This window comes from Penicillium samsonianum (assembly GCF_028829775.1).
Source record: "Penicillium samsonianum strain IBT 33392 chromosome Unknown utg000002l_segment0_segment0, whole genome shotgun sequence".
Classification (NCBI taxonomy): domain Eukaryota; kingdom Fungi; phylum Ascomycota; class Eurotiomycetes; order Eurotiales; family Aspergillaceae; genus Penicillium; species Penicillium samsonianum.
In genome coordinates, this window is record NW_026643260.1 from 2698489 (window position 1) to 2721053 (window position 22565).

The 22565-nt window shown below is 49.0% G+C and overlaps 9 protein-coding genes across 9 annotated transcripts; 7 read left to right on the forward strand and 2 right to left on the reverse strand.

Annotated features, from left to right (window-relative positions):
• Positions 1–242: 242 nt before the first annotated feature.
• Positions 243–2895, forward strand: N7471_002877 (putative TBC domain protein; the record flags this gene model as incomplete). Its single annotated transcript, XM_057275597.1, has 2 exons — positions 243–2450; positions 2506–2895. 2 exons carry the CDS (start codon positions 243–245, stop codon positions 2893–2895), a joined length of 2598 nt encoding a protein of 865 aa, XP_057140235.1.
• Positions 2896–3634: 739 nt separating this feature from the next.
• Positions 3635–4489, reverse strand: N7471_002878 (3-hydroxyacyl-CoA dehydrogenase family protein; the record flags this gene model as incomplete). The annotated part of the gene is made up of 1 exon (XM_057275598.1): positions 3635–4489. The coding sequence occupies one exon, from the start codon at positions 4487–4489 to the stop codon at positions 3635–3637; it is 855 nt and encodes a 284-aa protein (XP_057140236.1).
• Positions 4490–6335: 1846 nt separating this feature from the next.
• On the forward strand, positions 6336–6758 carry N7471_002879 (uncharacterized protein; the record flags this gene model as incomplete). The annotated part of the gene is made up of 2 exons (XM_057275599.1): positions 6336–6518; positions 6597–6758. The coding sequence occupies 2 exons, from the start codon at positions 6336–6338 to the stop codon at positions 6756–6758; spliced, it is 345 nt and encodes a 114-aa protein (XP_057140237.1).
• An 809-nt stretch (positions 6759–7567) lies between these two features.
• N7471_002880 (allantoate permease family MFS transporter) lies at positions 7568–9600 on the forward strand (the record flags this gene model as incomplete). Its single annotated transcript, XM_057275600.1, has 10 exons — positions 7568–7883; positions 7952–8067; positions 8133–8199; positions 8276–8415; positions 8475–8751; positions 8807–8907; positions 8963–9068; positions 9116–9151; positions 9207–9320; positions 9380–9600. 10 exons carry the CDS (start codon positions 7568–7570, stop codon positions 9598–9600), a joined length of 1494 nt encoding a protein of 497 aa, XP_057140238.1.
• A 631-nt stretch (positions 9601–10231) lies between these two features.
• On the forward strand, positions 10232–11893 carry N7471_002881 (Tvp18 family protein). Its single transcript, XM_057275601.1, has 4 exons — positions 10232–10686; positions 10748–10763; positions 10949–11044; positions 11097–11893. The coding sequence occupies exons 1-4, from the start codon at positions 10650–10652 to the stop codon at positions 11395–11397; spliced, it is 450 nt and encodes a 149-aa protein (XP_057140239.1). The 5' UTR covers positions 10232–10649; the 3' UTR covers positions 11398–11893.
• Positions 11894–13404: 1511 nt separating this feature from the next.
• On the forward strand, positions 13405–16313 carry N7471_002882 (Aim21 family protein; the record flags this gene model as incomplete). The annotated part of the gene is made up of 2 exons (XM_057275602.1): positions 13405–14329; positions 14380–16313. The coding sequence occupies 2 exons, from the start codon at positions 13405–13407 to the stop codon at positions 16311–16313; spliced, it is 2859 nt and encodes a 952-aa protein (XP_057140240.1).
• Positions 16314–17160: 847 nt separating this feature from the next.
• Positions 17161–18639, forward strand: N7471_002883 (RING finger domain protein; the record flags this gene model as incomplete). The annotated part of the gene is made up of 1 exon (XM_057275603.1): positions 17161–18639. The coding sequence occupies one exon, from the start codon at positions 17161–17163 to the stop codon at positions 18637–18639; it is 1479 nt and encodes a 492-aa protein (XP_057140241.1).
• Positions 18640–19171: 532 nt separating this feature from the next.
• On the forward strand, positions 19172–19875 carry N7471_002884 (mitochondrial 54S ribosomal protein mL40; the record flags this gene model as incomplete). The annotated part of the gene is made up of 2 exons (XM_057275604.1): positions 19172–19400; positions 19532–19875. 2 exons carry the CDS (start codon positions 19172–19174, stop codon positions 19873–19875), a joined length of 573 nt encoding a protein of 190 aa, XP_057140242.1.
• Positions 19876–20605: 730 nt separating this feature from the next.
• On the reverse strand, positions 20606–21579 carry rho2 (uncharacterized protein; the record flags this gene model as incomplete). The annotated part of the gene is made up of 5 exons (XM_057275605.1): positions 20606–20893; positions 20962–21153; positions 21216–21221; positions 21300–21378; positions 21545–21579. The coding sequence occupies 5 exons, from the start codon at positions 21577–21579 to the stop codon at positions 20606–20608; spliced, it is 600 nt and encodes a 199-aa protein (XP_057140243.1).
• Between the last annotated feature and the right edge of the window lie 986 nt (positions 21580–22565).

Here is a 22565-nt window from a genome sequence, read left to right on the forward strand (position 1 = left end):
AACTGACTTAGAGGGCGCCAAGACCGACCCAAAATAACTCCACTCCAGGTAGTATCTCTCAATTTTAATGGAGATTCTATTTTGCTGAACTTCCCTTGTGATTTTCCCCTTGTCGCTCCTTTCTACTTTAAATACCGATTTTCGCTTAATCTGGCCTTCTCCACCCCCTTCGCCTCGTTCCTGCACTCCTTTCTTTCACGCGATTCTAGCCCACGCGCAGAGTCGCAAGTCATGCCGGGATAATGGTGAATGAGGTTTCTGCATCGTTGTCGCCCGAATCGGAGTCCAATTCGACCATTCACGCCGTGCCCTTTGAAAATACCGTTGACGCCCCTCTTGCAATCCGGTCGGTCTCGTTGCCCACAGCCGATGCGCCAACAGCCTCCAATGGCCGACCTTTAAGCACAAGCGCTACGTCAGCCAGTCCGAGTGATGATCATGCATCCGCGCTTATGTTCTCACGGCTTACGCCATCTGTGTCCGTTAGAGACGAAACTCGAACAATTCGGTCGGAGGGCGCGCCCTCCTTGCGCAGCGTGCCCAGCATTGTTGTGAATGAACCAGGTTTCCGTCCCAGCTCACGACCGGGCTCAAGGCCGGGCTCTCGATGGTCAGAAAGAAAGTGGGGTGGTTTAAAGAAACGGTCACTCGAGATGGAGAGGAAATTTAGCTTGGAAGATCCCCCGCCAGTGCCTCAAATCGAGCACCCCTTTGCTGGTATTCCCTTAGATATACCGACTGCCTCTTTGGATGGTCTGGATAAGTCGATGAAGTTTTCCACTCGTGGAAGTCTGATCAAGAGTGATGCGAAACGTCCGCGCCCAAAAACTCCCCAGGAGAAGCTGAAAGAGTGCCCCGAGCCACAACCAGACCAACCGCCCCAGGAGAAGCTGAACAAGCACCCCGAGCAACAACTGGACCAACCGCCCCAGCAAATTGTGGAAAAAGAGGAACCTCGTCAAGAACTAGGCCAACCAGCTCAGGAAATATCAGAAGAGAATTGTCATCGACAGTTGGACCGACAGGCATCTGAAATTGCGCCGCCCCCTGCCATAATCACGAGCCGGCCCGAAGGAGAAAATGGAACACCGAAAGCGGTTCCACGGCATGCCAAACCTCAAGGCACTCTTCGCCCGAGACAGACTAGTCTTCCGAGCAGAGCAATCTCGGCAGACGAAGATATGTTGTCACGGCGAGTTCGGTTGATGTACGAGAAGGGCGAAGACAATGTTACCGACTCCGAGGTTGCGAAAGCAATGGCCTCAGAAAATGGGGTTTTATGGGAGGAGGGTGCGATGCCGGATACTGAAACCCCTGAAACACTTGCTGCTCAGACAAATGAGACTGGAAATGAAACCAAAACAAGGGCGTCTGTCGAAGTGGAGCGTATTCGAATTAAGAGGGAAACCCAGGAGCTAGCAGGTGGTGCTGAATATTGGCAAAATATCGGTGCAGAAGAAGTCGATCGTTATGGCTTCATTCGACCTGCAAAGAACGCCAAGGGTTCCGATATTAACCCGCTCCAGCGAGTTACGACTAGCCTTCTGTTGGCTTCTGAGACACCTCGGCGGAAACGTTCAATTCGCCCACCAACCGCTCCGGCCAGCAACCGTTCTTTCAATGGCCCGTCTCTAGTCCGCAAAATATCCCATAGTTCCCTAAGCGCGCGTCCATCTTCGTCACAAAGCAACTATGGTCCGCCACTGCGCCGCTCGACATCTCGTTTGCGTACGGCGACTAATCATCTGCCTTACAACCGAGACCGAAAAGCCAAAGATGAGGCGGCTGACATGCTGACTCTGCCCACTCCATCTGGTGGTGAGAAAGAAGATGCACCAATCACTCGCGCAATGCGAAGGAAGGAGTGGCAACGTGAAGACAAGTGGACCAAGATGGCTAAGCCGACGAAGAAGACCAAGGACGGCGGCGGTATGACCTTTGAGTTCGATACTCAGAACTCAAAATTGATTGAGCGAACTTGGAAAGGCATTCCAGATCGGTGGCGGTCAACGGCCTGGTACTCATTCCTTGAAGCTAGTGCCCGACGCCACAAGGGCAGCCCGCCTGCGGACGAGCTCATCGAAGCCTTCAATGAGCTCCAGTTCATCTCGTCTCCGGACGATGTCCAGATTGATATCGATGTGCCGCGGACTATCTCCAGCCATATCATGTTTCGGAGGCGCTATCGGGGTGGCCAAAGACTACTGTTCCGTGTCCTTCACGCCATGTCACTATATTTTCCTGACACGGGCTACGTACAGGGAATGGCAACTCTCGCGGCTACATTACTGGCGTACTACGATGAGGAACATTCTTTTATTATGCTCGTCAGATTGTGGCAGCTGCGAGGTCTGGAAGAGCTGTACAAGTCCGGCTTTGCTGGTCTAATGGAGGCCTTGGCCGACTTTGAGCGTGAATGGCTCGCCGGAGGTGAAGTGGCCACGAAACTGGTAAGTCAATTTCGGTCGAAACACGAAGAGTATCTACTAATGCTTAATTTTGCAGAACGAGGTTGGAATCCCACCCACAGCCTACGGCACTCGCTGGTACCTCACTCTCTTTAATTACTCGATCCCCTTCCCGGCCCAGCTTCGGGTGTGGGATGTCTTCATGCTCCTTGGAGATGCCGAAGACAACACTGGTCGTCCCGCAACATCTGGAGGGAAGAACAAAGTTCCCACTGCTGAGAACCCAAGGACATTTGGCCAAGGTCTTGACGTCTTGCATGCTTCATCTGCTGCCCTTATTGATGGCATGCGTGAAATCATTCTCGAGTCCGACTTTGAGAATATCATGAAAGTCCTCACCAGCTGGGTTCCCATCAAAGACACCGAAATGTTCATGCGCGTCGCCAAAGCGGAATGGAAAGTCCATCGTCGCAGGAAAGCCCCTTAATTATTGTTTCTCTAGTCAAGGCTTCGTCCGCGCGTTTGTCTTCAACCTTATTTGGCTAGTTTCTTCACCGCCCAACCCATTTTTGCACTAATTGGCCCTATGGGTGTGCTATACTGCTATACCCTAATGATTGAAAGTCGCACTCTAGGGCCTGCCCATAATGCCCTTCACTCTATACCCTTTCGTCCGAGGTTTCAGAGCGCGCTTATATGTTGCCGTCCTCCTGTTCTGAATGCCCTCTCACTTTACCTACGTTCCTTGTCTAATTTCTTATCATTGTGTCTCCTGGATACTAATACTTCTGATGACTGTTGATTCCCTGTCCGGTTTTCCTTGGACGCCCGATACCTATCCTCATGCCCTATTTCACTTTCTTTTGGTCATTTCGTTTTATCCTTACCTTTCTTCAACACTCTTGTACATCACTTTGGCGACTGGCTCCAAGGGTCATTTTCTCCCTCCTCGTCGCCGCCGCCTGTTTGGTTCGAATTGTGTTTCATGGTCTGTCCTCAATGCAGCCCGTTTTCATGCTATAATTGGACTGTATGAGACGACGTGAATCGATCCTATATAATCTCGGGGGCGAGAGCACAATTCTATCTTATACCCCAATACATCAATAGTTCCAGTTGGTCATGTCTCATCATAACTCTCGGCTCTAGGCTCAGAACTGCAGTTTCAATACTCTGTTGTAGAACACTTTTGTATTGCAATTTCTAAAAACAATCTATAATTATCTTTATCCAAGTAAACCCTTTCCACCCTTGGCGCCCAGATTGCCCTTGTCAAGATAATTCTCCTTCAGCCAATCCGTGGCAGTGGTATCCAGACCACGCTGCTGGGTATAGACAACCTCAATATTGTACACAGTATCCAAGCCAACAGTGTCCATCATCTGGCACGGACCCTTGGTAGCCTTGAACCAACTCTTGAACATCTCATCAATGGTATGAGCATCAGTCACACCATCAGCCAGGACAAGCAAGATCTCACGCTTAAGCGCTGCCCAAATGCGATTAAACACCAGCCCAGTAGACTCTACCTGAGCATGCACAGGCTTGAACCCAGCTTGAGCAGCCTTTTCCATCAAAAACGGAAAGATATCAGGGTCCGTGTAGCCACACGACATGACCTCGAAGTACGTCTGCTCCGGCGGCATGTAGTAGTGGCCATTGCAGATGCGGTAATTCTTCTCCGTGTTGACGATCATCTGGCTGGACCGCAGCGACGACGAGTTGCTGGCGATTATGCAGTCCGGCGGGGCGACTTTGTCCAGCTCCGTCATCATCGCGATCTTCATCTCTAGCTTCTCCGGGATGGCTTCGATGACCATCCAGGCGTTTCCGACCGCTTCTTCTAGCGAAGATGTTGTTTTCAGCTCGGCGGGATCAGTGCCTTGTTTGGCCGCTTGCTCGCCTTCGTGTTCTTGGACGTAACTCACGGCGCCGCCGTAGTCAACCGCTTTCTCGCACAGGATTACAGTGAAGCCAGAGGCTATCCACATCATGGCGATTCGTCGGCCCATCACGCCGCCGCCGATTACGGCGATTGGGCGGGTGCTTGTGTCGGGTCTCTTCCACGGGCTTGATGGCATCTTGCTTTGGGAATTGGGGATTCTGAAGATGGATGGTGGCCGTGTGGGATATGGTCTTGAGTGATAGTCATTGTGGACACTTTAGTCGAAGGAGAGGTTGTGGTGTTATGATGCTATGATGATTGAATATCGGATCTTTTTCCCTTATGATTTAACTCTGAGGGCAAATGTGGCCAAGTGCCCTCGATATTATAAGTTCGAGTCTCTATCTGATAAGTTCTAGGATATTGGTACAATAATTATATTGGCATGGAGTTTAGTGGGATCGTATCCTCGACAGGTAAGAATGTCATTTATGGCACTGCAGGTGTTCTTTAGGAGGCTTCTCGAGCAAACCGGCAAAGAGCAACATTATCTGTCAAATAACTCGAACAAAATGAGAACAACGTGAAAGGAGGCAAGGAAAAGAAAAATTCTGTCCTTCACGTGTTTTGATGTTGTTTCCAACTCGGCCATCAACTCGGTTTCCGATCCTGAGCTTGCAGATTCATACAGTTATATTCAGCGATTCGTTCCACATTGGCGTGGCCGTGAGGAAGCCGATTGACTAGCGCTCAAGAGCTGCCACATTCTGGTGAGCTGTCACCACTGTTCTCATTCGTGGTGCTGTGCTCTTAGTTGTTACTCAGTTTCCGATCAATTCCAAGAGCAGGAAAGAAACAAACCGAGAGCAAATTCCCTGGTTATACATAGAAAGGTCCATTTTACAAATTAAGCCTCTTACCACTTTTCTCTGCTCCCTCCTTAACAAACCGAGAAGGGAGAGAGAATATCTATGAAAACAGATAACTAAAAAGACTAACTGAGAAGGCTAATTGAGATGACTGCTAAAAAAGACTACTAAAAAATGCTTGACAAGGCCACATAAGCGGCCGACTATTCTTGTAACAAATAATAGCAAAAGGGGCGCCAGGTAATTTCTAGTCAATCCAAATTATCATCAATAATGAGGCGGAGAGAGCCTCAGACCCGTATAACTGGTAGCGACTTTCTGCGAGAAGTCTTCAGTGGTAGGCAGTTTTGCCCTGAGGCTGGGTTTGATATTGGCCCCTGAATAATGTCGGCTGTTCGCTATCTTAGTGGTACTGAATCCAGTAGATTCGACAGGTTTCCATGTCCAGGTCTCGGTGAGGTGTTGCTATTCAGGCAAAGTAGGGTTCCAAAAATCCAAGTTTCGGAAATTGGGGTCTTTAAAGATTAGCAAATCCCCAAGCGTACCACGTATTCGAGAGACGGGTGGATAAGACAACAGTTAAGTAAAACAGTAGCTCAAAGCGTTGGACTTACCGGTCCATTGGAAGAGATTGATTAGTGTTGATGTTGGTGGGAGTGTTGGAGGGCTGCCCGTAAAGGGCTGGCAGGAGATTGCTTAGGAAGGACTCGAGCTACCGTTCGCATCAAGGGCCCCTTGGGTGTATCAGAATTGACACCCAGTAAAAAGACGAGATAGCTGGATTGTTGAAGTGTGACTGGGAAATGAGAGAGCTGGGGAGTGAGTGAGAGAAGGAAGGAGCTACACGTGCCAGATACTTCCTTGAAAGGTATATTGTGTGGCTGTTGACCTCATCGAACATACTCTACTATATTTGCCAACGAATACGAATATCCTCTACATCCTAAGGGTTCAATCAATCCAACACCTCAACTGGTTCCTCGTGAGTGATTGTGGTATACTCCAGGGTTGAACAAGCATACACTGGTAGCACAACAGCAACTCAACGTCTAGACTAGACCATAAATAAGGACCGCAAGCTGCCATCTCTTGGATTCCATTTCCCAATCTTTGAACTAGGCCCTTTGAATTGAAATTGACTTGTGCTTCAGACCGTTCCCTTACCAAAACACGATGCGTCTCACCATCTCATCCGTCCTAGCCTTGCTGTTTCTGCAAAACCAAGCCCTACCCACAAACAACACTCTCGAAAACTTCGTGATTCCCGGCTTCATTCCCATTTCTTCGGGCGCGGACTACGAGCTTTGTACCCAGGGCTGCTGGCCCGCTGCTCTCATCTGCTTGTCTCCTGCTGTGGTATGTATATTATTGTCCAGTTTAACAATTGTTCCCCCATCATCGAGACTAATTGCCACACTCACCAACCATCTACAGAGCTCTCCAAAAGCGAGTGGCTGTGTCCCCGTCACTTTTACCAGCCCTCTTCTCGAGTGGTACACACGTAGGGAGTTTGGTGCTATTAGTTTGGGGTGCACTGCACCTCCTGGCCAACCGGATTGCTGGACTTGTTGCCTCGATATCACTCCTGTTTTTTAGCGCCTATGTTAGCTTATCCCATGGTTGGGGCATAATTAGAACAGAGTGGTTTATCGGGACCAATTGAGAGATCCATAATGGCTCAGTAGTCTTCAAATGTTGTTCCTTGGGTAGGACAGCCAGACGGGCTTCGTACTAGTAGTGTATTTTGCCCCATATTCCGAACTTTGTCAGTATTCAAACCTTATAGATGCTAAATTCAAGCCAGTCGACACATGCGCATGTATACATATGTATCCATGGGTGGAATGATCTGACACTGAACCTTGAAAGTCATGGTGGATCGAGATAAGGGCCAATATTGACCTCAACTTCCTAATATGGATACACAATGTATAAATCAACGCCACTTGAGCGCTAATAAGCGGACTGTGCTACAGTATAGTAATTACAAGGTATTTTTAGCGTCCGTGGGTTGCGCCGCAAGTAACCAGGGGGAACAGTGTGCCCTCGCATATGTCCCCATTGGACTCACATGTACTCCGTACATACATGTAGTCCTTTCTTGATTTATAACACACTATCTGAGCAATTAAAGCTCAGATGAAAGTTCCCGCTATCAGTGGACTTGCCTCTCAATATTATACTCAAAGTCAAAAAAAAAATCACCGAGGCGATCAACTGCCAAGTACCCCTAATGCGTATACCCAAAGTGGTATACCCCTCATGCCAAGGGATAACAACCCCAGTTTTCGGACTTGCCCCGGGCCTCATTAAGCTTTTTTCAAGGGATAAGTACTTGTATAAATACTCGCGGATGATGTCCGCGCTGATCGACTCTCTTTTTCTCTCATCTCTCTTTGCCTGCCATGGTTGATTCAAAGGACACCCCGGAGAAGACCTCCCTACACCAATTCGAAGATACACCCATCCAAGATTCCCCATACAGCGCCGATCTGAAGCAAAATGGGCTAGTCGCAGACGCGGAAGCATCCAGCCTCGGCCCACCGACCTTCGAGGGAGTTGATGAAAAAGCTGTCCTCCGGAAGATGGACATCCGTCTCATTCCCATGTTAAGCATGCTATATCTGTTAGCTTTCTTGGACCGCGGGAATATCGGCAATGCAAAGATAGAGGGGCTTGTTGACGATCTTCATATGACGGGACCACAATACAATTGGACTTGTATGATGAATCCCCTCGGTTGCTTGTTTTCACAAAAGAATTGGCCAATTGACATATGTTTGTGGTAGTGACCGTCTTCTTCTTTACCTACTGCGTCTTTGAACTGCCGAGCAATCTGCTTCTAAAGAAGCTAAGACCCTCGAGATGGCTGCCCTTGATCATGGTCGCTTGGGGAATTGTTATGGTGAGCGCGCCCGTTACTTGAGGATTATCTCAAACAGCATTTAATAAGGGGAATGTTACAAACAGACCTTGATGGGAGTCGTCAACAATTACGGTGGACTGCTCGCAACTCGATTGTGTTTGGGCGTTGCAGGTATGTTGATGTCTGCCCGTCTCCCTACCTGCACCTTGTTCTTGTCGAGACTAATGATTGCAATGAAACAAAATAGAAGCTGGTTTGTATCCCGGTGTGGCATACTACATCACACTCTGGTATCCGCGCCACCGAGCACAATTCAGACAAGCTCTCTTCTTCAGCGCCGCCAGTATTGCGGGTGCATTCTCTGGGCTTCTTGCATACGCTATCGCTGTAGGTATTCTACTCGCTAATAGCAATGAAAAATTTACTAATGTTTCTCGAAATTCTAGAAAATGGACGGTGTGGGCGGATATGCTGGCTGGAGATGGATCTTCATTCTTGAGGGTCTTCTTACGGTTCTTGTGGCACTTGTAGCCCCATTCGCGATTCACGATTCCCCGGAAACTGCCACCTTTCTGACTGAAGAAGAGCGTCGATTTGTGATCCACAGTTTGCGGATTCAAAACTCGGCAGACTCGCGCGAGATTGATCAAACAAATGATAAATTTGAAATGCGCTATGTCATCGAAGCTTTCACCGACTGGCAGATTTGGTTGGGTCTGTTCAGTAAGTTCTGTTCGTTTCTGGGTATTGAATGTATCATTGACTGACTCGTGCAAAGTGTACTGGGGTATTACCTGTCCTCTATACGGCATTTCCCTGTTCCTTCCTTCGATCATCAAGGACCTAGGTTATAAGTCTTCGACTGCCCAGCTCCTTACTGTAAGCTCCCTGCGCTACTTCCTTGATGAAGCGGATATTGACATGACCATATTAGGTACCAATTTATATCACTGCTGCAATTGTCGCTGTTATTGCAGCGTGGGTATCAGACAGACGCAAGCAGCGATCCCCATTCATTCTCTTCTTTATGGGCATGATCGGTATCGGCTTTATCATCTGTCTTGCATCTACTGGGCGGGGGTCCCAGGTGTTATGTACTTTGGTATTTTCGTCGCGGTCGTCGGTAAGAAGCTACAAACATCCGCATACTTATATACCCAACTAACACATACCAAAAGGAATATATCCAGCATTCCCCGGAAATGTCACATGGCTCAGTGTCAATATGGCGGGTGACTACAAGCGAGCCGCTGGCATGGCCATTTACATTGGACTAGGAAACCTGGCAGGAGGTAAGGATAGCGCATCAATTGGGACTTTGAGATTCAAACTAATGATCCTTACTCAACAGCTATGTCATCAAACTTCTACCGTGCCCAAGATGCGCCGAACTACATCCTCGGCCACTCTCTTGAGCTTGCTTTTGTTGTCGTGGGCATGATAGCGACTGTTGCTTTGCGCATGGCATACCAGCGTATTAACCGAAAGCGGGATGCTATGGATCCCTCAGAGTATCCCGAGAATCCCGACTCGCTGGGCGATCGCTCTCCGTTATTCAGGTACATGCTTTGAGGTAAGTGCGAAAGCTTATGATTGGATGGTAGAGATTGAACGTGCTGTCGTTCACCTAAGCACCTAGGGATCTGGGGACCTCGAGAATATGTTCAGATTACCTTACGCCCAGCTTCTTTAGGTGCTCTCCTGATATAGACATCTCTCGCTCAACTTCTATACACATACATAAATAAAATGTAGAATGCACAATATCTCACCCAAAATTAAGAAGCTCAGCAGACTCTGAGCTGATGCAAAAGGTTGAGAGATAAAGATCTTAATCAGATCTAAGATATATATTGACGGTTTAAGGAGTGCGCAGTTATGGCATAGCACTCGAAATGCTATTAATTGGTGATTGTGTTCTTTTTCAAAACATGACTTTTACTATATAACTATCACTCTATTGTCCCCTTGTTGCTTCAACTACACTACAATCTTCTATCCATCAACCCTTATTTTACGTAGCCCTGGAGTAGGTATTGTTTGAATTTCATAGAGAACCAGCTGTTCTCTCTCTTCTCTTTCAATCTATACGAATAAAAAGAAGCAGACATGCAAAATCTTTGAGCCAAACACTCAAGTCAAGATGTTGCGTGGTGAGTTTATTACTTAGAAGGATCACAGCCAAGTTGATTCTTTTACCGGGTTCTTTCATAAATTCCAAAAATAGACAGTCAATCATCTGTTATGTATCGGAATAATGGAAATATCGGCACGAATATCGGGACCTCGACCATTGGCGTCTGCCTGGTGATGATGTAGGGGGGTGGAATAATTTGACTTCGCTTAGAAAAAGACATGGGGGTGATCTTATCAAAAGCTACGTTGGAACATTTTAGAACACTGTGCAAGTGATCGTCATATCCCCACATCTTTCATTCACTTTGCTCAAAGTTGATCGTTGCTGCCCGTTTTGTTTGTTTCGATTCTTTGACCGCCCTGGATAAACAGCCGCGTGTACACTTTGCCGGACCCTCTGACACCTCTGATCATCCCGTGAATCCCCCATCCTTGATCTTCAGCCCTTGTCTACCCCCCCCCCAAATTCTTTTTGCTAGCCCACCATGACGCTGGCCGAAGAGCTCCGATCGCGAAATTTCAGTAAGTACCTGGATTCTGCAACGCCACATCTCAATCCGCTAACCTTGCTGCCCTTTTCTAGGCATCTATGGACAATGGTTAGTCTATCGCGTTGCGTTCCAACACTCTGTGCTCTTTGCAAGCTTGAATACTGTCGCAGGAGAGCGCTGAGCACTTTGATTGAATGATCAAATGGCGTTTGCTACCTCGGGTGGTGGTGCTTCAATCGCTTTCCCGAATATCAGCTTCGCATATACAGGGATCGTTCTAACAAAACATCTAGGACGGGTGTGCTGTGCATTATCCTTTGCCTTGCGCTAGGAATTGCGAACATCTTTTCGTTCAACTGGGTTCTGATTATCATCAGTTGTCTCAGCATGTGAGTCGCATTTACATCCCGCTGATTCGTTGCGAAGCCTAACCCATTTCAGTGCTTCGGCATTCATCATCCTCTTCATTGAAGTACCATTCCTCCTCCGAATTTGTCCCACGTCCCCGAAATTCGATGCCTTTATCCGCCGCTTCACAACCAACTGGATGCGCGCCCTCATCTACGCTGTCCTTGGTGGTGTCCAACTTATCAGTCTTGCCAAAAGGGCTTCTAGCTTGATTGCTGGTGCTGTCTTCCTTTTCATCGCGGCTGTGTTCTATTCGCTCGCAGCCCTGAAGAAACAAGATTTTGTTGGTAGCAAGACCCTGGGTGGCCAGGGAGTTGCACAGATGATTGTCTGATGGCATGACGTTTACGCCGAGCCGTTCCTGCCCTTTTCTGTACCAGCTGGACCCATTTTGGGATTAATCCTGGTGACTAGAGGGTTGTGCGACACGATGAGATGCTCGATGCAAGTGGTGCAAAGATAAATGCCATTTGGGCAGCATGCATTGGGATGCGCTATGAAATAGTTTTGTGTTTTTATTGTCCTGTACTTGTATGTCTCGGTTTGGTTCAGGATGATCCTACTGGACATGCCTGTTTTCAAAGCCGATGAGCGTTCCTACAGCAGATATATCCGTCGTTTCCTTTGTTTTTGTGGACTGCGTCCGCCAGAATAGGTGTTTTGGTTACTATTTTAAAGGGTGTATTCGTTGACCAAGCCTAATTTATCCAAAATATCAGACGACACCCAATATAATTCAGCTGTATGTTGTAAATCTGGTGAAGCGGAAGCACTTCGGGTCCCTGGACGTTCAGAAGCACGTGGACGATGCCCCATCTCTGCAGACATCGACTCTGGGTACCTAAGGTAACAACGCCCAGGTCCATTAGGTAGTAACTCGCCATTTGGGTGATACTTAGCCCAAGGCTAATACAGATATGGTTGGAAGCGCATCTATACCCGCCTGGCCCTGAAAGAGTCCCACCAATAGGACCAGGTGGGAAAATATGTAGATTACGATGTAGTTGCTACCGATCTGAGACCACGTATGTTGTACATCGTATGTGTATGCACTCTATGCGTCCCATATCTGGTAAATCGTATGCTGACAGCCTCGGAACTTGTCAGGTCCGGCTGGGCTGGGTAGACGAATGCAATCCGTCATTCTGACTTGAATTATAGACAGCTGAGCCCAGGAACGTGGCACAAATGGTGGAATGGACCTTGGGATATTGGTCACAGGTCATGTTACCCCGCAAATTCCTTTTAGCCCTGGTGATCAATATGTGGCGGGTATTCTCGCTGTTTCGGCTGAGAGTGGATCTCAACGTTGAACAGATAAGTGTATCCTAGTGAGTTGGAGGAATGACGAGGTTAATAGAAAGAGACACTTAGAGACTGAGAGTTCCCAGGGTAGCACTCCCAGGGTAGCACACACATATATCAATAATATTCTATGATATTAAAGTATATGATGTAGAGTTGTGAGAGTTGTATAGATAACCAACAATGATGCAATGTGGAGAACCATGACACTTCACCGCCTCGGTCTGGGCAACCAATCCAACTGTAGGGAAATCATCTTATCATAGAAAGTAAAAGACTAACTAGTCCGCAAGATACTGACTTCGGAAGGACCTCGGGGACTCTTTATTTTTAGTATCTAGTACAACATACTACAACATACGGGAAGATCATGTACACTTTGATTTTGTATGAGATAGTCTGGCCAACTGCGGGTACAACGTACTGTAATGCTGCATAAATGAGGCATTATTTGAAGACCAATCTTGGCCATTGATACGAGCCATTTGCAAGAATAAAAGAAAAAAATGCCTCAAGATTCAGATCAAAAATCAAGGTCCTATACTGATCTCATCAGCGGGGCGTTGAATGTAATGGATCGTTGTAGTTGGCTCCTATATGACATGTAATGATACCGTATTAGTACAATACGCGCATTATCTGTTGCGGTCAAAGCACGTCAGGCGTGGCAGAAAGAACATACATCATCTCTCTTCCCCAAAACTTAGTTTCGGGATTGCTTCAATATCTGCTTTGCAGTTCTTGACTGTTTTGATTGCACGTTTTGACTGTCGTTCCAATTGGACTGAAACTGGTTCTCACCATATCCGGGTAAGTGAATCATTCTGTATGCTCTTATCAGTTGCATGGGCTGGGTCTGCTCTTGGAGAGTTGCATCAATTTGATGCATATCCATAGTAGCTGCTTGGTTCCATTAATCCCTGCAAGTCGATTGGGGCCATGTATCCATTGTTTTGTAACCCGCACAGGCATCAAGTACCTGTGGGGTATCCGGTTGGGCTGCCGCTGACCTGTTAACAGCTCCCAGAACTTCATCATGTCAACCCAAGCTGCTCCGGCCATCCCTCCTCGACCGGCTCGCTCTCCAAAACCGCCGTCATCGTCGTCGTTAGAAATGCCCAAGATACCGCCACGCCCGGGCAACCGCCGCAATGATCGTTCGGTTTCGCCCATGCGTGATAGCTATGCACCTTCGCCGTTCAATGAATGGACCGGTCCTAGCATGAGTCGTACTGTTTCGAATGATCTCCCTCCACGTCCTCCCAGCGTCACGATACCGTCTCTCGGGGAGGAGGGTATTGAATATGCGGATCTCGACCCCGGAAACATGTCGGATAACCATCACCAGACACCTGCGGAGACTCGCAATGTTAGCAGTGATCTTAAGATGCATGCACCGAGGCCTTCGTTGCCGATATCAAGTGCTGAAGCAAAGGTCCAGACTGTCACCCGCACTGATTCCCGCCAGGCTGCTGCGGCAGGACTGGGCCGTGGCGTTTCGCCTGCTCGCGAGGAACACGAACGCTCAAGTCGTTCACTGTATTCCCGAACGAGTGGCTCACGCGCCGAATCCTCAACTGCATCCAATGATCGCCGAAACTCGGCCCATATCGGAGAGGAGCAGGGATTCCGCGTGCCCATGTACCCCCATGCCGGTGACGTCCAGGCACCTTCCCCCAGCCCGTATCTCGAACAGGGCTCGCAGCGGTCCGGCCGTAACCACAACCGCACTCGTAGTGCTCGGGACTCTTCCCTACCCCCTGGTAGCTACGGTTTGCACGGACATGGTGTCCAGCATCCCGATAAGTTTGAGAAGGCTTGGTATGAAAAGCATCCCGATGAATTCGTGAAGGAAGGACAATATGGCCCTGGTGTCGGCAGTCCGCGTCCTGATTGGGCACTGAGCAGTGACGATCTGAACAAGATCGTTCGAAGCTCAGCCCAAACCGGTTCCGGTCTTGGTGAGTATTCGAGGTAATTGTGTTGCCGCTTGAAAGCTAATTGTACCCAGGTACTTCCCCAACCGCCGTGGGCACCCCTGAAGAGGAGGTCGGGTATATAGCATCCGACGAGTACATACATCAAATTGCTTCTCCCCCTCCTGACGCTCGACTCGAAAGCCAGCCGACTGTTGAGTCGCCACTTCGACAGATGAGTTTCCCTTCAGAAGCTACGCAGAAACAACCCACCGCAAGCCCGCTGCGTCAACGTAGATCCAGTTCGCATGGACATCATGAGGGTGGCGTGATTCATGTGGATGATCCGATGCATCCTTTGCACCACCCGGACGGATTTGCTCCGACTCCAGCACTGGAAGAGAACGACCCCACATTTGAGAGCGCCGTGGAGGATGAAGAGCCGCCAATTTTGGCTGCTGATGAAGTGCGCCCTGAGTCAGCGTACTTACATCCCGCCATATCGCCGACATTTGATCGTCGGGCAAGCTTCGAGGATGATGGCCGCAGTCGGACCCCCAGTATCCACAGTCGTTCCAACAGTCGATCAGCGAGCGCGCAAGGCCAATTCCCGGTGCTGACCCGCTATGACTCGCGTGAGGATACGCACACTCCCCTTGAAGACGTCGAGGAGTATGAGCCATTGTTCCCTGAAGAGGATGCTAAGAAAGAGAAAACCGTGTCAGCTGCGGATCGTTTCAAGAAAAGGCCCGACACACTCACACATAGGTTCCCTAGCCAGGATATCTGGGAGGATACCCCGAACAGTCTGCAGCTTCATGCCACCGTCACCACCCCAGATCTGCCTAAGCGAGACTCTTCCGAAGGATTCGAAACACCCGAGCAAGAAGCCACACGCAGGATGCAGAACACCAAAGTCGACTCTCATCAGGTTGCTACCCACATCCTGGAAGGCGAGAGCGTCAGGGACAAGGCTCCCCCGCGACCAGACACTTTGAAACAGCGTTTCCCCAGTAGAGATATTTGGGAAGATGCCCCCGATAGTCACCAGCTGGTTACCACAATTGAACCTGCGAAAGAAGAACTGAAAAGTCCAGAAGTACCTTCCAGGCCTGGAATTCCCCCGCGCCCGCAGAGACAGCCTCAATCTACCTCACCGACCGAAAAGCGCCAACCACCATCAATCCCAGACAGACCCAAGCCCCAGGTCCCTACCCGTCCCGCTAAGCCCGGTTCCCAGGCCCCAGCAAACACCGCTGAGGCCCCAAAAGAGGCTCCTGCAGTCAAGGCCAAGCCCACAATCCCTGCTCGTCCAAATGGAAGCAAGATCGCCGCCATGAAGGCGGGCTTCCTCACCGATCTGAATTCACGTCTGCAGCTGGGTCCACAGCAGGCCAAGCCTCAGGAAAAGGAGCCCGAGGCGCCGGTTGAGAAGCAACCTCTGAGCGATGCTCGCAAGGGAAGAGCCCGCGGTCCAGCACGACGAAAGCCAGCCGTCGAGAAAACCCCTTCCAGACTCCCCACTATTCCAGAGATCAAGATCACAGAAACTTTGAATATCTGGCAAGTCGGCCAGGATGGGAACCTGGTTGTTGGAACTGGTAAGGACAAGGAAAAGCCTTCTGTTGCAGTGGAAAAACCATCTGTGCCTGCCGAACACCCAATGGCCCCTCCAATCGCTAAGAACACCGCCGGCGAATCTGTAGACCCAACACCTGAATCTCCCGTTGCGGAGGACGTGACCTCGCCCGGAACCACAACAGCGGATGTCCAGCCTATACAGACCCCAGCAGCGATCTCAGAACCGGCTAAGTCGTCTCCGGTAGCAACCGAACCAGCAGAGAAGGAGGAGGAAAAGGACGACGTGAACGTGACAAAGTCTGAACGTGCCTCTGAACCCGCAGCTGTTGCCGCGGCGATGGCTGAATCTGTCTCGAGTCCAGTTAAGCTGGATGACGCCCTGGAAGACATGACTGCGTCAGCTGGTGGCAAGAGGAAGTCTGATGGTAGCATTCATCCTAAAGAGTAGTTAGGTGTGTGGATTGGTTACCCCTCGCTTTTCTATGGTGTCCCTTATGTTCCACCCCTGATCATCACATCGCCAGATCACACCTTATTACTTTCTGCTTGTTTAATGAATGATTTGTTACTTGATCCAAATCCCAGTCTCTTCTTTATCCTTTTATGTAGATGGCTGTAGTATCTTGTAGTTGACCAATTGAAGGATTACAGGGTCCGATTCATGAGCCAGCCACCAATGTGCATAGCTAGGTCTACCCTTCTTTAGAATAGACCGAGCAAAAAGCTATCACAACCTTGGAGGGAGAGATAAGAGGACTAAGAGCAATGATTGAGCTGTTCTTATACTGCTCAGGTGGACTGTAGATTTCCTGTATCTATAGTTACAAGCACCGAGATCGAAGAAGTGCCTGGTTTATCAGGCATAAGTACATAAAGGGCAAACACTGAACAGCAGTATATCCTCCATACGAATTAGAAAGTGAAACACATCAGGAAGCAAGCACATCCATACATCGTAGATGTTCGACGATCCTTTACCGTCTCCGGGTTGAGCTTGAGCCTGATGGCCAATGTGACGTGATTGCCCCCACGTGACTGCCTTTGACAGCCGCGGCTTACAGCCGAACTTAAGAGACTCCAACCTCCACTTAGCGGAATGGAGCTCCTCTCTTCTTGTGCTCTGGGGGAACATTCGAGAGATTTGTTTTGCTTCGCCAGCTTTTATATGGTCCATCTCTCTACTCAGAAGATGCTGAACCCCGTCCTTTGTCTCTTATCGAGCCCGATTTAGATCAATATCGCACTATCTCTACATTTCTCATCGACCCTGACTTACATACCTTGTCTCCACTACGATGGCGTCCGTCCCGGGATACTCTGCAGCAGGCAGAACCAGACCACTCGATGACACCACACCCGCCAATTCTGATGAAAACACCATCTCTCAAGAGAGCGTCTTACCTCAGGATGAGTCGATGGAGGACACCGAAACCGTTTTCTTGAATAAGAGCGTATCAACCCCAAGCCACGGATCGGATATTTCCAGCAAATCACTCAGTCCATCATCAAAACCCTCTCATGTCTCTGATGAAGACGAGCCGCGCAAATGCTGGATTTGCTATACAGATGAAACAGAGGACTCGCCACTGAATCTGGAATGGCGGTCGCCTTGCCCTTGTGCCTTAACAGCCCACGAGGCATGTCTGCTCGACTGGCTTGCTGACATGGAAAACCCCCGGTCGCGCAAAAGCAACGGTGGCGTGACAATGGTGTGCCCTCAGTGCAAGACGGAAATTGTGGTCACACGCCCGCGGAGCTATGTGGTTGATATGCTTCGACTGGTCGAGCGCGTAGCAGGTCGATTGGTTCTTCCCGGCATGATGTTTACAGTGGCCGGCACTGTATGGGCCGGATGCTGCGCGCATGGAGTTTATTCAATGTACCTCGTTTTCGGAACCGAGGAAGCCAGACAGATCATGGAGGATACTATGGAGGGCCCATGGAATCCCGGGATGAATATCGGGCTGCCGCTTATCCCGCTCGTCTTAATATTCTCACGCACTCGGTATGCCGAAGGCCTTCTCCCCGCTATTCCGGTTCTTTTCTTCGCTGCACATAACCCGGGGCAGGAACCCGACTTCGACTTGTGGCCACCCACACCGGCTATGACGTTTGCCGCGCTGCCATACGTCAAAAGCTTTTACGGGGCGCTTTATGAACGGCTATTCGGTGGCCTGGAACGAAAATGGATTGCTGAGGTACAACCCCGCGCGGCGGAAGAAACCTTGGATGATGCACAGCAACAAGATCAGGCGGAGGGTCTCAACCGGTTCGGTGATAATGGAAACGGACAGATCCTGATGGAGATCGATCTTGAGCTGCAAATGGGAATGGGCGATGGAAACGAACCAGACCTTGAGGGCCTTCCCGTCGGGCAAGACGAAGATGCCGATGGCGGCCCACAAGCTGCTGGGCAAAACAACAACCCACTAGGACTTGGGCGGCGACAGAACGAGATTATTGCCGATACCAGCAATCTCGCTGATGTCGTACTCGGAGCACTCGTCTTCCCAGCAGTCTCAGCGTCAATGGGTGGCCTGTTGAAGTATCTTCTGCCTAAGTCATGGACATCCTCAACCATGGACCGTGGCCGCTTGGGACTACTTCAAACTCGCTGGGGTCGCAGTGTTGTTGGCGGGTGCATGTTTGTTCTGTTGAAGGATGCACTGGTCCTTTATTGCCGGTGGAAGCTAGCCCAAACACACCGTCGCCGCAAGGTCTTGAACTACGATCGAGCTAAGAAACACCATGCCGCAAAGCGGTCCACTGGATAGCTTCGAACAGACCATTCCTTGTTTCAATCGACTTCTTTCCTCTGCTTATCTTCGGCTACGTCGACTGCATTCTATGGCGTTTTGGGGCATTCTCTTTGACAGATTTGGTGGGACATTTCACATATGATGCCTTTGATGACTCTGGATACTGCTGAATACCTCTATTTTATTATTCGACAAAAATATCAAGTCATGATCTCTGCTCAAAAGCCATGTATCAATTTCTATCTGTAACCCATTATCAATCTCAAGACTGGCTTAATGAACCAGTCACCGGACGTAGAAATTCCTTTCTCGGTATATTGGATTTCTTCAGACCCTGCTGTTTAACGAATAAATCAATCATCATTTAAAAAGAACATGAAGCACAAATTCGTCGCAGCTAAAGATGCATGCAGCGGGAATGTTAATCTCACCAAGCGCGCGGCTAAACAGGCGGACAAGATTCTGCCGTCAAGGAATTATTCCCCGTGGAACTCAATTACATCGAGCCCTTCCCACTCCTTCCACCACCCAACAGACAACCATCACAATGAAGTCCTTATCACCAGCCCTCGCGTCTCTCGCGAATGTCTTCAAGATCCCCATGTCGATGGCGCCGGTCCGCCCATCAATTTCCCGGGCGTGCCACGAGACCCTGAACCGCCAAACACAACAGCCCGGCCCGGTCACAGCAACCCTGCAATCAGCGCCATTCTCGACGACAAGCGCAATGGCCGCAAGAAAGGCCAACAACGGCCCTGTAGTTGATAAGCGCATTAGTATGTACCATACCCCTGCGCCGAGCTCGAGTCCCGAGTCCCGAGCCCCCAATCAAACCAAACACGTCTTGTAACCAAGGCCAAATAAAGAAAAGAACCAAAAACTAACAATACCTTTTCCAAAAATTTAGCTCTGATCCGCTACTTCCTCCACCACCCTCTCACCCCCCGTCCCCTCCGCTTCTCCCGCAACCGTTACCTCCGTCACTGGACCATCCACCGCGCCTGGCAATTGTTCCAGGCCCAGCAGCGCCGCAAGCATGAACTCGAGATGATGCGCCAGTACCAGAGCATGCAAGATGCGTGTGAGGAGCTGCGCACTGGAGCGGGAGATGGAGGAAAGCTGTTCCGCGTCTCGATGAACAAGAAGGGCATCTTCACTGATATGTTCCCTATTGAGTATGCTCGCATGCAGACTGAGTCTCCTCCTGCTGATGGATGGAACTACGACTGGAAGAAGCCTGTTCGGAAGTAGAGGACTTGAGGGAGAGGTTGTCTGGTTGGATTTGATGTTTGTTTAAAGATTCATTGGACTGAAAGGCCCAGGATATATGTATCATTTTGGCGCTATGTAACATATGCATTTCCTTTTTTATCTTGATATACTTAGTAGTTTGCATTTCAAGCTCCATATCACTGTGTTTGAATTGTACCTATGCTTTTCCTGTGCAATATCCTCTTGACTCTGTATGTATAGGGGTATAGGGAGTATGGGTCTACATGGTATGACGTGCCGGAAGGAGATAGTTGATTATATGATACCCTGAGCGGATCGTGAGCACAATGTATGAGAAATGAGCGCTGAAAACAAAGGCACCGGAATTACTACATGAAAAGAAGAGAACACAATGAGTGAGATCGCAATGTACTTCGGGGAATTGGATGTGAGAAGGAGGGGAATCCGGAGTTGCACGTGCATAAGCATCAGCCACAAAGACGCAATTGATCAAAAAGGAAAGACGTAAGAAAATACCTGCAAGGGAAAAGGCACGGCTGAAAATAACCGGAAAGCAGACATCGTACCCAGATCAATCGACCGGGTTAAAACAAGAACCTCCCAAACACCAGTGATGCATGATACAACGGAGCGTCGATTGATATCTTCATGGTTCACACCAAGTTGTATCAATCAACTTCCAAGTCAACAAAAAAACCGCGCGCTGGCAGAGAAGGAGTCGGCATTTTGCACATCCCAAATTGCATCATCAGATAACTATGCAGCAAGACGATTTCCGTTTGTCAAATGTGAGCAACGCAGCACGGGTAGCTGCTTCGAATACATCGTCAACACCCTCGCCCGTTAGAGACGAGCATTCAAGATATTTGCGGGCTCCAATCGAGGTTGCGATATCACTGCCCTCTTTTGTCGTCACGAACTTGAGTGACTTCTTGCGCATTTCTTCAATCGCCAATGGGTCTTCACGAAGGTCTTTCTTCAATCCAACCAAAAGGATCGGCACACCGGGGCATCGCTCGTTTGCTTCGTCGATCCACTATACCGCAGATCAGTACCACTGCCGATTCACTGCCGATTCATCAATTTATCTGAGACGAAACGAACCTTGTGTTTCACATTCTCCAACGAATCAGGAGTATCCATAGCGAACCCAATCAGGAGGACATGGGCTTTCGAGTACGCCAATGGTCGCAAGCGCTCATAGTCTTCTTGTCCTGCTGTATCCCACAGAGCCAATTGGACTGAGCGGCCATCGACACGGCAATCCGTCACGTAGTTTTCAAATACCGTCGGTACCTAACGGGGGAAATGTCAGACATGTGATCGGGAGGGGATGTATCGAGGTCGAGAGAACTAACATAATGCTGTGATATGAGATCATATTAGCCACGGATTCTGCTTCTAGGGGCTTCTTCTAGGGGCTGCTTAAAGACTAAACTCACAGTTGGGAAGTACCCGAGGGTAAAGACGCTGAGCAAACTGGTTTTTCCACAAGCACCATCGCCAATGATCACAAGCTTCCTATCAGGGGCTTCAAATTAGCATATGCGAACACTCTTCTGCCTTCAATCCCACTGGCAATGGTATCGGAAGTGCTAGGCTGCCACTTCCAATCGGCTTGCATAATCTCTTTACCATGCAGCGTGGGGGATGTAAGACATCATATCAAAAAATGGGCTACACATACCTTCGCATCACATTATCATCCTGTTGTTGCGACATTATGAAGGTTGCAAGACCCTTTCGTGATACACAAGGGTAATGGGGAGATCGGAGGGTGTTGTGGATCAGCACTCGAGATGACGCGGAGTTCCGAGTCAGATTTCAGCTGATTACGAGAATTGGCGACACGGAATAGTAAGGAAAGACCAGCCCTGGGCAGATAGTGCCCAAAAGGATTACAGAGAGAATATGAATGGGTAGCCTGAAGATGCACCCAAAGAGTGACGTGACGAGTTTTTGGGGGGGGGAAAAGGTCGCGCTGCGGCTGAGGCTAATGATTGGGGGGGGGTTTGACGTAGACACGAGATTCCCTGGGCAACGTCAAAATGATAGGCTTAAAGAGAGAGGAGAAAGGTAGAAATTGAGTGAGCGGAAGTTTTAAAGAAAAAGAGGCCGAAGCTGAAGAGTAAGATAAGATGAAGGGGAAGAAGGCGCTTACAATTTCTCCAAGCGGAGATTTATCAAGGCTCACGCCGAGACTATGAACGGACTATTCCGTACATAAATATTAATAGAATGGATATCTTCTCGGTTTGATCATCCTATGGGGACCCTTTTTTTTTTGGCTCTCTTGTTTTATCACCATGGGAAATATTTTTCATTAGCGCTCTCTCCGTGTCTCACACAGCTCGGTGGATCAGAGCGCTCATACTCCGTACTTGGTTTCCCCTTAGCCATTTACCCCTTCACCGCCTAGTGTAAGGGGAATATTGCTGGCAGATCGAAGGCGGGCATGTGAATAATCATGTGACTCAAAACAATGTAGTGATCAGCACGAAAGCAGTGAGATGTAGTCTGTTTCGTCTATTTAGTCTTGTAACCAAGGAATAATAACTTGGCTAGAGTGTTTAACTAGTTGAGATCTAAACTTTACTACAGTGAACAGTTTGAAATATCTTCCTACAATCAAGATATTGCCACTAAAGGATCCAATTCGAGGTTGAGGCCTGACAATTAAGGCATCAGCTCGCTTGTAGCGGCTATCC

Excerpts from the sequence above, each read along its gene's own strand:
- N7471_002881 (XM_057275601.1), top strand. The coding sequence starts at position 10,650 with ATGACGCTGGCCGAAGAGCTCCGATCGCGAAATTTCA. Across the intron at positions 11,045-11,096 it reads ATCATCAGTTGTCTCAGCAT|TGCTTCGGCATTCATCATCC; the intron begins GTGAGTCGCATT and ends AACCCATTTCAG.